This window comes from Ailuropoda melanoleuca, chromosome X, assembly GCF_002007445.2.
Source record: "Ailuropoda melanoleuca isolate Jingjing chromosome X, ASM200744v2, whole genome shotgun sequence".
Classification (NCBI taxonomy): domain Eukaryota; kingdom Metazoa; phylum Chordata; class Mammalia; order Carnivora; family Ursidae; genus Ailuropoda; species Ailuropoda melanoleuca.
Window position 1 is genome coordinate 10878575 of NC_048238.1, and position 14633 is coordinate 10893207.

General features: G+C 51.0%; 1 protein-coding gene across 4 annotated transcripts in view; it reads right to left on the reverse strand.

Annotated features, from left to right (window-relative positions):
• GPM6B (glycoprotein M6B) overlaps positions 1 to 1951 on the reverse strand; it is a 46064-nt gene extending 44113 nt beyond the window's left edge. For 2 of the 4 annotated variants that reach the window (XM_019808139.2, XM_019808140.2), the window contains exon 1: positions 1390 to 1924. In XM_019808139.2, the coding sequence (XP_019663698.1) occupies positions 1390 to 1450 (61 nt within the window). In that variant the 5' untranslated portion in view covers positions 1451 to 1924. Of the gene's footprint in view, positions 1 to 1389 lie in introns of all 4 variants that reach the window. The other 2 variants (XM_019808137.2, XM_019808138.2) reach the window with 2 other exon arrangements.
• Between the last annotated feature and the right edge of the window lie 12682 nt (positions 1952 to 14633).

A 14633-nucleotide genomic window follows, 5' to 3' on the forward strand; every position in this document is an offset into this window, starting at 1 on the left:
AATTAAAAATATATACATACAAGAAAAGGCAAGCTTTCTGTTTTGTTGTGGCGGGGGGAGGTAGGTTTCATGCAGGGATTGAATTCAACTGCCAATTTTAAAATTAAAATACTTAATGCCACCGAAACATACACTTCAAAATGGCTAAAATGGTAAATTTCATGTTATGCAGATTTTATCAGACTTTGAAATTTAATTAATTGAAGAAATGAAATTGCGCTGCTTATTAAAGTACTGCGTACAGAAGAAATTCCGCATAAAAACAAGCAGCTTGTAACCCAGCCTGCCGGTAGGCTCGAATACAGGAAATTGCCATGTCTGTAGGTGTAAAATGGTTGACAATTTCAGACAGTTCAACCAACATCTTCATAAGTAAAACAGAGTTGTGTTCCTGCCCTGGAAAATCACTATTGTTTAGTGACTGTCAGTCAATCCCAGGGCCGTGGGAAATAACCTTGGCATGAAGGCTGGTGACACTAGAGCCACTGCAGGTGTAGAGGATGTCCCTGTGCCTCTAGGACAGTCTGTAACTTCGGGCGAGGGAGACAGGTGAGCGACATCTCCCCACATGGTAATTTCACAGTGGCTGAACGGATTCTATGTGCTAGGGCACTTGGGATCAGTTTTTATCTAAGAAAAGACAGATGAATTTCGGCTTCTATTTTCTTTCATTTTCTTTCTGCAAAACATGCATTTCTCTAAAAAGGCCATTCCCTATGTCCACACTGTAATAAGACTCCCCTTTAGGGACAGGACCTTTACCAATTTTCCTCCTCCAAATCTCCAAGTCATAAACGGCAGGGGACCCTCCACCCCGCTCCATCAGCACCAGGAGACAGAGCTGACATCCCCACTCTGAAGCTCCCACTGTAAATGGTTATTACAAGTCACAGTCAGGCCCTGGTACATGGAAAGAACTATCAAATTCAATAAGAAAACTAGAAAACACCTCAAATCACTGCGACATTAGCGGAACCAAAGCAATACTTAGTTTGCGGCCCCTCCAGTTCCTCCCCAGCATTAGCAGAAAACAACGCATTCCATGCCCCTGGAGTATAACATGCAGAACAGGGGACCTAAGTTACGACTCATTATATTAATGAAAAAAAAAAAAAAGACCGTTTCCCCAATTTGGCTACCCAAGGTGACCAACTGCAGACATCCTGAGAAATCCCACATTCGGTAGGAAGATTTGGAACAGGAATGGGCTGAAGAAAGGCTGCTCTATTAATTTAACATCAGCCTACAGGCAAAAACCACCCTGAAAGCAAGACCCTGCCAGAGGGATTGTTTCAGAGCTATTTTACAAGAGACACAAAACCGGGCTACCCCTTTGAAAGCACCCCCAGTGAAAAGCTTGAAACAGGCTATTGTCAGAGCGCTGGGTACCTTTTCTCTCTTGGCTTTGTTCAGTATTTTCCTCGGCTGCAGTTTCCATGGCTGGCTTCATACCATCCACCAAAAATGCTTTTCCCCGCTCCCCCAACACACACTTTTCCCCTCCTCTTCCTTTTCCTTTGGACTCCCCTCCGTCTCTTATTTACACCGCGTGATTGAGAGGTTCTGTTCTTCACTACAGTAGATTACAGTCCCTTCCAAGATGCAAAAGGCTCGTCAGCGTCAGTTTCCCTCTGCCTACTGGTCCAAAAAGACAGCTGCCAAGGAGCCGGCGGCCACACGTCAGCGAGGATCCCAGTTAGAACACGGCCATCCTGCGCCCCGTCCCTCTGCGGCTCCCGGGGGACAGCCACGCCCCCGCCCGCCGCCCGGCCGCTTGCTCGCCCGCGCCGCGCGCTACCGGCCAAATGCACCCACTGAATGCTAATCAGCTCTCCCAGGGAAGAACAGACTTGTGACATCAGAGGACGGGATGTGGAGGAGAAGGGAGCGAGAGCCCCCTCCCACCACGTGACTCAGCTGGTCGGGATGTCTGTTCTCTCCGCAGAATGCTGGGTTTCCACCCCTGCAAACTCCTTCCTTCCCCGGGGGACTGCTTTATGGGGCTTCACGGTCTGACTGAAGTTCATTTACCCAACCCTGGCAGAAGAGAGTCAGAGGACCAGCCCGCGGTCTCTATTTTATTTGCTTTCTTTAGGATTTGTCTTTCACGCTAGCTGAAACCTATACATATAATTATATATTAGATATGCATCATAAGATATATATTAGGGAAGAAAAAATACCTAAGAGGGAAGAAAACCCACAACATGGATTTAACAAGCTGTATGCAGTTTGGCATCAGAATTATAACCCATACACTGTCTACAACTAACATATGTGACAGAAAGAGAAAGTTGAGCTCGAGCCCAATTCATAAAAAGGTATCTCTCCGTATTTAAAAGTAAGCATAACATGCTACAAGTATATCTAGCTGACATTTTGGTGACTTCTTGGAATGAAAATGAAAATAGAATGGTTTTTCTTACTGGGCATGATTGTATCTATATAGAGCTTTATTCATGAGCTCTCCCTAAAAGGCAAAAGGGTGTTTTCAAGAGCAGTCTACATGTTGGGCATAAAGGCTATTATTGTACCGAAAATGATGAACTGCCGCTTTCACAAGCCTTCTCGTACACCCAGATACTATGGGACCACAGGTCTCAGCCCATCCAAGCATAGAAAAGCTTTTTTCTTGGTCATGAGCCATACGTTTCCAAGCATCACTGGTTTCTGTACTATGATTTAAGCATTCGGTTGACCCACTTACTTTCACTGTCTCTATTAAAGGTATTTATAGAAACTCAAGTCAACTACAGGGATGAACACCAAAAACCACAGGGTGAAGGGTTCTCTGACCGATCACAGCCTGCCAGCTGGCTGGGTTGAGCACCCACCTTAGAAGCAAACATAAAGACAAGTTAGAGACCACCCTCTCCTTAAAAATCTCTTCCAAGCTTTGACGCTTTGTTGCTCAACACTTCCAAAAAAAAAAAAAAGTGCAAGATCCCGAATCAAAATCCTCTAACAACCTGATCTTTTAATGCCTTAGTTTGAGATAATCCCGCAAACCGTCTACATTCAATACCTCTGGCCCCTGGTAAGCTAGAAAAGATTTTGAAAACCCGTTTAGCCTGTTCCAACATTTTCTTCTGATTTTACTTCTCATTTTTCACTTGAGCCATCCTCCTCGAAGTCCACACCCACAATCAACTATTCCTTTAAATGATGGCCCAGCCAATTTTGTTGTCTCATGGCAGCCTCCAACTTTAGACGGTCAGAATGAGATTCATTTGTGATCTAACTACGTTCATGGGAAGACCGGATGATGTGCCCAAACGGGGTGGTCTTACGCATTTTTGCAAAGACTGCTTAAGTGCATTCAAGCCAAAAGATGGCAATTGTTACCTTGTGCCGGGCTTCCTCTCCCTCAGCAGTTTAAGGGAGAATGAAAACCAAAACAAAATTCAATTCGGCACCAAAGTGGACAATCATGACTAGCTGTGCTATTGGTTTTGTTTAAAAAGCGTCTAACAAAACCATTCAATTATACACATGGCAGAATAGAATACTTTTTCGGCTATTACTTAAGAATATTATTGTTAGATGTTGTTGAAGTGGGAAGGGGGAGCACGGAAGAAGGTCTACATTAAATATGGAAGACATTTTCAAATTGAGGAGAACTCTGAAGTCTGGGTCTGTATCACAGTCTTAGAAATCAAAGCTATTGGACAAATCACAAATTCTCCGGGTGATACCCTGATCGACGTTCACCTTGAAGAACTATATGCGAATGAACAGGGCACCATTTCTGCCTTGTTCACAACTTCACCATGTTCTTTTCGTTAGGCTGACAGCGCGGGACAATTCTAAAAGTTACCTTCACTAACAGCCTCAAAAATCTCACCGACGCTTATGAAAAACCATCTGAGTTGGACAAAGCATGATAGAAAAATTGTTACGAGCAGGAAGGAAGAGTATACATTTGTAACATTTCTGGGGCATGCGTCCATTTTTGGCCAGAACAATCAGCCATGTGCAATGAGTAGGATGGGAGATGGCTCGTAAAGCTGAAAAATATTCTTTGAGACCCCTGAGTTAAGTCAGTCTGACTGAAGGGAAGAATACTTCTGAAAGCCAAAACAGGAGTAACAAACACTGACACAAAAATGGATGTATTAGATCAAACATAGAAAACCGCTAACATTGACTAGGAAGAACAGTAACTTTACAGTCGGTTCGATATTTGCGAGGCTTCTGCAGAATTCGAGCCAGTTCCATGCGCATGCATGGAATCACCTTCCAAGTGCTGACATCTCCAAGAAGCACAAGACTTCACAAGAGAGTCACCCACAGACTGCAGGGCCCGAGAACCCTCCGAAACCAGCGTGATCCTACCGGCTGCAAGCACTCTAGTGTCACAACAAAGATGAGAGGAGGGAAGAGAATTTGGAAAAAGCTTCAAAGAGCTGGGCTGGCTACTGCAGTGTGGTTGGGAACTGCTGGGTAGGAGAGGATAGGGAAGGGTGGAGAAGGGAAGGCAAGAGTAGGAAAGGACCCGGCAGAGCAGGGTGGATAAGAACAGAGAAGCGTAGAGAAGGGAAAGGCAGGACAGGGAAAGGGGAGAGCGTCCCCAGAAACACCAGAGAGCACACAAACAGAAAAACGGTGCTGTCAGCGTGTTGGGGAGGTGATTTTTCCGACAGAGGGTCCAGAGCACAGGGGGTGTGTTGGGGGTGGAGAGTGGGGGAGGGAAATGAAGGCAGGTGGCCGGGGCTGTAGACCAGTATTCAGGTAGGTTGAACACCTTGCTGATCCTGGAGGCAGCCTGGTGCTGGGGGGGGGGTGGGGGGGGGGAACGGGGTGGGGGCACAAGAACGAATCTGATCTGTACTTTACAAGGGTCATCGTCTTTCATCATCTTGGTCGTGTGAATGACAGAGTGGCACAGGGTGAGGCCAGAGGCTGGCAAACAAGCCACCATGAGGGCCGAGCTTTGGCCCCGGGGGCGTGGGGGGGACGGACCCCTGTGACCGCGCGCTGGATACGTGCGGGACGGAAAGGAGGAGGATGCGAAGGGCAGTCTGGGGTTTCCGGGGTGGGTGGGGAGGGGACGTGGTCCTGGTCCCCGGCACACAGCAGGTCCTCCACGAGTACATTTTAAATGAGCAGTGAACAGATGACCGGGGAGAGACACAGACTAAAAACACACAGATTAGAGAATTTAAGGAACATGGCCTCTTAAATATAAAGGGAAAGGGAAACCGTGAAAGGGAGGGTCAAAGGCTAAGGAGGGAAAACGAGAAAAGCAGGGGAACGAGACTGAAATGGAAGGAGTAGAAGAGGGTCCATGAGGGCACAGACCGAGTGTCAGATGTCGTCAAATGCTGTAGAAAGAGCAAAGGGGATGAGGACCGCCGAGCAGAAAGTATTTACCACCAGTCACTGGAACTTCCAGAAGAAGCTGGGTCGAGTGATGGCACAGGAGGAGAAAGACACCTGGGGCTTCTCCACCGTCATTCCTCTCAGAATAGGACACTCCGGGGGCCCGGGGGACACTGTCATCTCACACCTGGGGCTCAGGCCTGCGCCTGCCCATCTTGGTCCAGTTTCCAAACTTGTCGAGAGAATTTTCATTTTTCTTCTCCGATCTATTCCATGACTATCTTCCCAGGTTTATTTTGTTACGAACAGCTGTGGCCGGCAGGTTCACGGCGTGTGCACACGTGTGCGGGTTCCGCACACCAGCAGCAGCTCTCCCACATCAGCGGGACGTCCTACAAGTCAACTCAGTTCTGACACTCTCTACCCAGGGGCCATCAGATCCCACAGGTTAAGGGCTCAGTCCCTTGAGACTGCCGCTCCCCACCCCCCCAGTCGCGCCCCCCACCCAAATTCAGATGCCAGTTCCAAATCTGGTTGTCGCCTGCGCTTCCCACTGACCAGCTATAGATCAGAGGCTCCAACGACCCCCTTCCTTCTTGGATTCAATTAGTTTGCTAGACCAGCTTCTAGAACTTAGAGGAATATTTTACGTACTAGATTATGGGTTTATTATAAACGATATGAAAGGGTACAAATCAAAAGCTAAATGAAGAGATGCACAGGACAAGGTATGGGAAAAGGCGTGAAGCTTCCAAGCTCCCTCCCAGCACGGGACTGTCCCCAAATCTCCATGTGCTCACTGACCCCTGTCCTTTTGGTGTTTTATGGAGGCTTCATTACAGAGGCATAAATGATTAAATCATTGGCCAGAGGTGGAGATGGGGGAGGGATGGGACTGGGACTGAAAGTTCCATCACTCTAATGGCAGAGTTGGCTCTACCAGTAGCCAGTCCTCAACGTTAGCTTCCAGAAGTCCGTCACCTCGTTAACATAAAAAAAGACACCTGTGTGGCTCTCCATTACCGGAAATTCCAAGGGCTTCAGGAGCTCTGTGCCAGAAGTCAAGACTGAATATATATTTCTTATAATAAATCACAATTTCACCGGCTCCTAGTAAATTTGCCTTACATATCTCATATGCCTGTGATCCATAATATTGATGGAAGTGTTGAACATGACAAGACCACGGTGAGAGACTCTCGTGTTGGCCACTATGGGCATCATCCTCGTCAGCCGACTGGTTCGTCCGTTTGTTCACTCGTTCATTCATTTGCTCATTCAACCAAGGTTCATTAAGCACCTACCACATGCCAGAAACTGAGTCCCTATTCTATGTTACGTGGCTGTGATTGTCCAGTCAACCGGGAATTCATCGAGAACGGGATGAACACATGAGAATGCACAATGATCTACTTACATATCCTCATCAAGGTCACCAGGCTATCAGTCAAGCCTGTCAAATGCCTACTCTTTCTGACGTGGAAAACAGGGGCAAAAGAAAAAATTAAATTTCCCCACTGCCTACAGCCCATTGACAAGTCCTTGAAACAGGCAGAGGGATGTTCCTCTGGGAGCGCAGCTGCCTTNAGTGACGTTCCTCTGGGAGCTCAGCTGCCTCGATTGTTGACACTTTGCTGAGGGCAAAGGCGATCTCAGCCTGAACCCCCAGGACCCTGTGAGTCTACGTTAACCTACAGAAATTCCTTTGGAAACTTCCTTGATCTCTACCCCCCAGGGTATGCGTTAGCAATCATCCTCCAAGGATACGGCCCACTGACACACATGTGAAGGGTCTCATGACCGAGTTTTTATACTAAACAGTAATAAATGACCTTTCCCTAACAATAGCTAGCCCTGTCAAGGTCCTGGAAACCTTGTTTCCAAAATGCCTTGGAGACTTATGCTATCCCTGACCCCCTCCCAACTTGAGAGTATGTAATCAGTCACCTGTCACAACCCCAGTGCAGCTCCTTCTGCCCACGGGTCCTGTCCCTGTGCTTTAATAAAACCTCCTTATTGCACCAAAAATGGTCAAGAATTCTCTCTGGACGGTTCTCTCCTGGACCCCAACATTCCTACATCACTTCTGCTTCCCTGAAATTAGATTATAGGTTTCTTCTGGCCTCAGAATGACTCCTCAGAGGGGAGTCATTTAATCACCAGGAGGGATGTTTCCATATTTATTCAAACTACTAATTCCTCCGAAATTTGCACATTTCAACCAATAGTTTTCCCCACAAAGTCCAGCCTCTTAGTGCCTGAGCCACTGCTTCCTAGTGGCCCTGCAGCTCCTTCTCCTTCCCACTTACCTCTCTTCCCATTCTTGTCACTGCTTTCTTTTCTTTTCTTTTTTTTGTAAGATTTGAGAGAGAGCAAGCGAGCACGGCGTAGGGGGCAGAGGGTGAGGGAGAGAGAGAATCTCAAGCAGACTCCCCACTGAGCATAGAGCCTGACGTGGGGCTCAACTCACGACCCTGAGGTCATGACCTGAGCCGAAACCAAGAGTCAGGCACTTAACCAACTGCACCCCCCAGGGGCCACACCGACAGTTTTCTTTACAGATCATCTCTCTTCTCCTGGTGGACGGATGCTCCCTCCTTTGTAATGAGCCAGCATGCCCCCCCCCCGATTCCCCGAGCCCCTTCTTCTCACTGCTGAGTAAGGAGCGAAGACTGCATTTGTGGAAGACATCAGTGCTGACCACCTCCAAACCAAGACAAGCAACTCACGGCCAATGAGTTTCTCCAAGACCTATTCTTTCCACACCGTGTCTGGGGCCTAGCAGGCCTCCACATGCCTCACATCGTTCACGTGCCCGGGCCTAAGCCTTCCTGTGCCCCCCAAAGGAAATCGATGCCCAGAGCAGCAACCCCAGAGCCACAGCGGCCTCGCCTCACATTCTAGTGCGTCTGAATGGATGAATTTTAAATAAACTGTGTTTTAAAAGAAATTTTTGTTAAGTGACTCCTATTTCACATGATTCCCCATGATAAAATTAAAGATGTGTTCTGGTAGCAAGCATCTGAGCCTTGGAGGGAAAAGAATTACAAATATCGCAAGAATTCTTAAATCTTACCTTTAAAGCAGAAAAGGTACTTTTAATATAAAGCAGCAATAATATTCAAAATATGAGTGCTTCTGTGCTGTGTTCAAAGTGTTGCATAAATTAAAAACTGCAAGAACTAGAAATACAGAGCCAGAAATGTGGAAGAGGATTGTTTAGAACTGGGTCTTTTCCATAATTGGACCTTCCTAAAGCTTTATTGATTTGGCAAAGCTTTTGCCTCCCTTTACCAGAATGACATTTCTAATTTTGCAGCCAGTGTGGGTTTGTAATGCCTTTTGATTTCTTAGGCTCTTTCCTGATTTTCTCAGTCCCGCCTCTATATTTGTTACACTTTCCTTTACAGGCAAGGACGCCACATACAGCTAAGAGCTGAGATGACAGATCAGCTTGGATGACGTGGATGAAAACCCTTACAAAGCTCCCGAAGCGTAGGCCGGCACCCTCGCTGTTTCTCTTCACCGGAGGAGGTGCCTCCCAGGCCGGCCACCGCCCCCCGGCTGGCGAGTACCCGTGGCGAGGAGCAAGCCTACCGGAGCCCCCGACAGCCCAACCCCTTCCCCGTCTCATCAGCTGTCTAACGACAGCAGTGTCCTCACAAAGCTGCAAGAGCCGCCCTCACGCTGATGGCTGAGTTTAGCAGAAGCCACTGGAGGGCCGAGGAACCTCTCTCTCTCTGTCCTGGCAAAAACTCCATTGAGCATCATTTTCGAAAGGCGAGCAAGGGAGGGGGTTCGGCAGGAGCGGCCTGAGGCTTCCCGTGGCAACAGCTGTGGCACGAGGGGCTGCAAGGGAGCAGGTGGGGGGGCAGCGGACGGGCAGGACGCGGGGGTGCGCTCCCCTCACGGCCGTGGACCGCGCGTTCGTCCCCAGGTCAAGGTCGGCACCGCTGCCTCTCGCCCATCTCTTCAACCAGGGCGGCCCAGCCCCGGTGCGAGGGCCAGCCGGGCGCCCTGGGCTCCCTGCACTAGGGGCCTGAAGCTCTGCCCTCGGGGGGCACGGTCACCCCGGCTGACAACCGCCGCCTCAGCTCGATCTTTGCTTCCCTGTGTTTCCTTTCCCGGGCCCTGGTGATCCGCGGCTGGCCGGTGGGCTCTGAAATCCGCACCCCAGGACCCCGTGTGCCTGCAGAGGCCGCTCCCACAGCCACACGTGTGCGGGGGCCAGGAGCTTTAGAATCTCCCCAGGTGATCCCACTACACAGCCACGGGACGCACGAAATGTGCGCCACAGGGAAGGGGGCCCGGCAGAGCCGCTTCAGGAGAATTCTACAGAAGGCAGTTGCATGGATGGCTAGGATGTGGTCAGGGTGGCTGCACTGGACTGGGGAACAGGTGGAGAGCATACGCCCAGGCGAGGCAGAGATAGAAACCGGGCAGGCGTCACGGCCGGGGAGAGGGGGTTCAGGGCAGATGCCGAGACTCAGCTTGGACCCCTCGAGGACAGGGACGGGAGGCTCTGTGCTCGCTTCCTAGGGCCGCCGTAACAAAGTACAGAAATTACTCCAGCTCTGGAGGCTGGAGGGCCAAAATCAAGGAGTCAGTGGGGCCATGCTCTCTCTGAGGGCTCCTGGGGAGCAGCCTTCCTGCCTCTTGTCGCTTCTGGTGGCTCCCCGCAATCCCTGCTTGCAGACTCAGCATTCGGGCCCCGGCCTTCGTCATCATGCGCCGTTCTCCATGTGTGCCTGCGTTTCCTCTCTGAGGCCGCCGGGCACGTTGGACTAGGGCCCACCCGGATGGAGCATGGCCTCATCTTAACAGGACCGCATCCACAAAGACCCTATTTCCAAATAAGGGCCTATTCACAGGTACCAGAAGTTAGGGCTTCAACATTTTTTTCTAGGGGACACAACTGGGAGATGGTCCAGAGCGGAGAGCCTATGGGGGACCTACCAATTCAGGGGGGGGGTGTCTAGTGGAAGTACTCTCAAAGGACGCAGAGATTGGAGCTGGTCCCCGGCGGGGCCCTGTCTCAGAGGAGGGGGGAAGGTTGAGAAGGGGGAGGTGGTCCACAATCAAGGGGGCAGACTCGGCAAAGGCCACCGACGTGGAAAATTCCGATGTTCTTACCAGCATCCACGGAAAGATTAGAACGGAAACCAGCTTCCAGAGGGTCTACTGAAGGACTGGGAAGCAGAGAGGAGAAGCAAGGGCGGCCGGCTTTCTAAGGAAATTGGGTAGTGACAGGAAAGCAAGAGAAAAGTGTAGGCGGATGAAGGGGGAACACAGGAAGAGAGTCCCCAAATGTTTCATGCTGGAAAGGCAGCGGCGGGGGAGAGATTTAAGGCGCCGGTGGAGGCAGATAGATGAGGACGCGAGATCCCCGTGGGAGGAGGACGGAACACTTCCCCTCTGAAGTGGGAGTGAGGAAGCGGGAAAGGGAGTGAAAAGAAAAAGACCGCCCAAGATGTAAGGAATTCCATCTCGGAAGAGGCGGCGGTGATGGTGACGGTGACGGGGAGCTTCGAAGGGACCAGGTGGAGCTGTGAAGAGTGCATTTGTTCCTGGATTCACCACGTCAGAGCCCAAAGAGGGAGGGCCCAACAGCCGCATTTTAAGGGTGACATAATGGCAGGGAAGACAGTCTGGCCGGTCTCAGGCAGCTTGCCCTGTGTCCAGATTGCTTGGGGACCTGAGCGGGGCTGAGTCTTTAGGGGATCAGGGGCCCCCAACACGATGGAACCACACCTAAAGCCTGAACAGCAACAAGAACCCGATGGGAGGGGGGGGTTTTGACGAATAAAGCAAAGTTTCCACTTCTTCCTGTGCACATGAGGCACACGTCCGGAGACAGACAGCTGACCTACTGAGGACGTGTTTCCTGACTCATTATCACTTCCCTGGGGAGCCCCGATTCCTCCCGCCACTGCTCCCAATTAACTCACCCGCCACACGTGCACCAGCCGCGCGTGCACCAGCCGCGCGGACAAGCCCCAGTGAGCTGTTCCACTGCGGCTACGCCATCCCAGGCACGTCTCCAGGACAGTTCCTGCTCGGCTTGCCAGCAACCACGGGGGCTGGAGTATTCTCTGACCCAGAGAGAGCTGGGGGCTCGACCTCAAAGCTGGGTGAAACCGGGGTGCTCTGCGGGGCATTTTCCTGGTATCATCCACCAAAACCCCAACCACACCACCTCCCCAGCTCCTCTTCCCTTCCTTCAGGAGGCCTCTTTGGGGAACCCCGCGCTTTCCTCTTCGTCGCCGCCTGCCCACCCCTGTCCCAGTTTGTCCAGCTAACCATGCTGGAAAGACACTGCCTTTCCCGGTCCCCCAACGCGGGTGGGAGACAAAGGCTCATGCCACCCCGGACCAACCCTACCCCTCACTGTTGTGCCCCCACGGAAGGCAGCGCCCAGAATCTTTGGCCTGTTTTGCTGCAGGAAGCGAGACATTTTCAAGTTCAGGGTGAACTCCCAAGACACGTGGGCTGTGAAAATTCTCACCACAGAGGATGGAAAGTTAGGGGATGGGCCTGGCAGGGTGGGGATAAAGATGATGTGACCCCTTCCAACTCTGAGAGGTCCAGGTGAGTGAAGGAGGCCTTATTCTGGTCTAGATGCAGGGCTCAAGATCCCCCGTCCCTGAAATGGAGGCAGTGTGCGGATTAAGGGGTTTCTGTCTGTTGGGCTGCTGGGTAAAGGCAGGCAGGCACACGCACCCCCACATACCTCTTGGGGAACTGGACCCCTCCAAACCCAGTCCTCAATAGCACCCACTTGCTACTGATCCGACCACAGGAAACACGAAGAGCCCTGGGGCTGCCTCTCTTTCCCTGCGGTGCCTGGTTCTTGCCCTTCCGCAGCTGCCATCAGGCCCTCGTACGAACCCGGCAGGGCCAGCTACGAGGCGCACAGCTCCCAGCCCGGCGCCCAGGCTCAGCATAGCCCCCGGAGGGACGGCTGCAGCGCCACGAGATGGGACCGCAGCCCAGGAGGTGCCGTGCGAGGCCAACACACGGGAACCGAGGGGCCCCTTGTACCAACACTGCGGCCCGAGCTTGGACCCAGCTTCTCTCATCTTGGCCTTCGCGACGGTGGTGAGCCATGGGCCTAACCGTCCCCCTCGTATGGATGGAGAAACCGACACCAAAGAGAGCCAGAGGGACCTGGCCAAGGTCACACGGCTGGTCAGTGGCAGAGCCGAACCTTGGCTCGGGCCATTGGAGGCCGAAGTCAACAAGCCTCCGGTGAAACGCAGGGCGGCGCTCCTCCCCACCGTCCGCAGCCTGGCCCACCGGCCCCCGCGGCCCAGCTCTAGCATCTCCCAGCCGCCCAAGGCCACGTGCCCTTCCTGAGCCTCGGCTTTGCCGCCCATTCAACAGGCTGCGGCTCGCGGAGTGAGCAAACTACCGCACAGAAAGCCTGCACACGACGCCTCGTACGGGGTGCTGTGGAAGTGCTCGTCTCTATCGTGTACGTCCGGACGCTCCCGCCACCACCACGCAGGTCCGAGGGGGAGGCAGAGAGAGCAAGGAAGAGCCGGTGACGTGACATCCTTCCAGATCTTTCCCTGTCCCCGAGGGGGGTCACTTCTGAGCCCTTGTCTGGCTTGACTGGATTTTTTAGGGCACTCCTGACTCCCACATCTCCCCCAGACCTCCCTGGGGAGGTTCAGCTGGGACGTAATGTCTGTGATTAAGCTGCAAATAAATAAACGGAGCTAAGAAGAATAAGGCAATGAGATTTAAAAAAGATGTGTCTCCAAGGGCACTCTTTAACAAATTGTCAAAATTGGTTTCTGGAATCTGGAGGATGTTGCTAACACCTGAATACTCAGAACCAAATTAGATTTGCCTCTGATTTTTATTAAAAAAAAAAAAAAGGCACAGAGAGCCCTGCCCTCAAGAAGGGCCTCAAGCTTGGTTTGTTGCTCTGAAGTCACGGTGTCAGAACTCCTAATAATACCATCTTTAAATCTGTATTTCGCAAGTGAAGCCGATCAGCCACTGGACCAGGTGCGTGAGCAGAGGAGCTCAAGCCCCTCGCCACCCTCCTTGCACGTGACATTCACTATGGCACGTGAGCAGAGAATTCCAGTACGCCCACCAGATGCAGAAAGTTCTGTGAGATTCCAAGGCAGTACAAGGGAAGCGTGCGGTGTTTACCACTGAGTAAGCGCTGCCTCTGTCACTTGGCATCACAAGGACTTGGGCTGCTCACACCCGAGCCTCTGCTTTCTCATTGGTCAGAGGCAGGACAAGATGCTTCGTGAAGCCTGTCCTGGCTCTGAGGTCCACTGGGCCTTACGTGACCAACCAGTTCAGCAGGATGGTTGTAAGAAGTGAAAGAAGATCACACAAGGAATCCTGCAGCATCACTGTCCCTGTCCACCTAAGTCACATCACTGCACAGGGCAAACGATCGTTCACGTGCTCGAACGGACATCTGGACACCCTGGCATGGATTCTACTGGGCTCCCGGCATTCTCTGGAGCAAGATGCCAACAATCGGTTCTTTGGAAGCATGGGGACAACTAAGTTGTTCTCAGCTCTGATGTTGCTGACCTTGAACCTCTCAAAGCGGTCACATTATGCTTTCTTCATATGCTAAGAGCACAAAGAAATGGAAACCGGGTAAAACCATTACACAAAGATATTTTATGATAAAATTTAGACCCTTATCACCCACTTAAGAACATATTTTAGAAACAAAATGGATAAAACTTAGTGCTATTCAGTAGACTAATACAAAAACTAAACTTGATACTTCTAATAGGTTTTCGCTTTTTCCCCCCAAACACAAATCTGGTAGTTTTAGTTTAAAATTGGTTAAGATCTTTTCATGGATCAGGGATCATAATTTTTCATACAACCAAAACAATCTACTTAGCACTTTTTAACCATGATAAAACAGGTTACTGGTAGGCTATTTGTCAGCCTTTGAACGGCTAGGGGGATTGAGGGGATCTGGGTGAGCACTTGGCTATCACCTTCCCCTCCTCTACTCTAGACGTGACCTTCCTGAGACTACCTACTCGGATGGACGATGAACAACCCAGACGAGCAGTCTCACCCGAAATGACTCTGATCAACACGCCGAAGTCTGAAAACCACTCACGTACGGCACAGTATGATTACCCGACACAGAACTTGACAACATCTTCGAGATCTGCCAGTGCGGAGCTTGACAGAGTCATTGAAATTTACTTTCTGGTATTAGAATGCCTGCTCTTGCGAGTTCAGGGAAACACCCTGGACCAGTAGACACGTCATTCAAGAGCCCCCAGCTGGAAGTCTACAGGAACTGCACG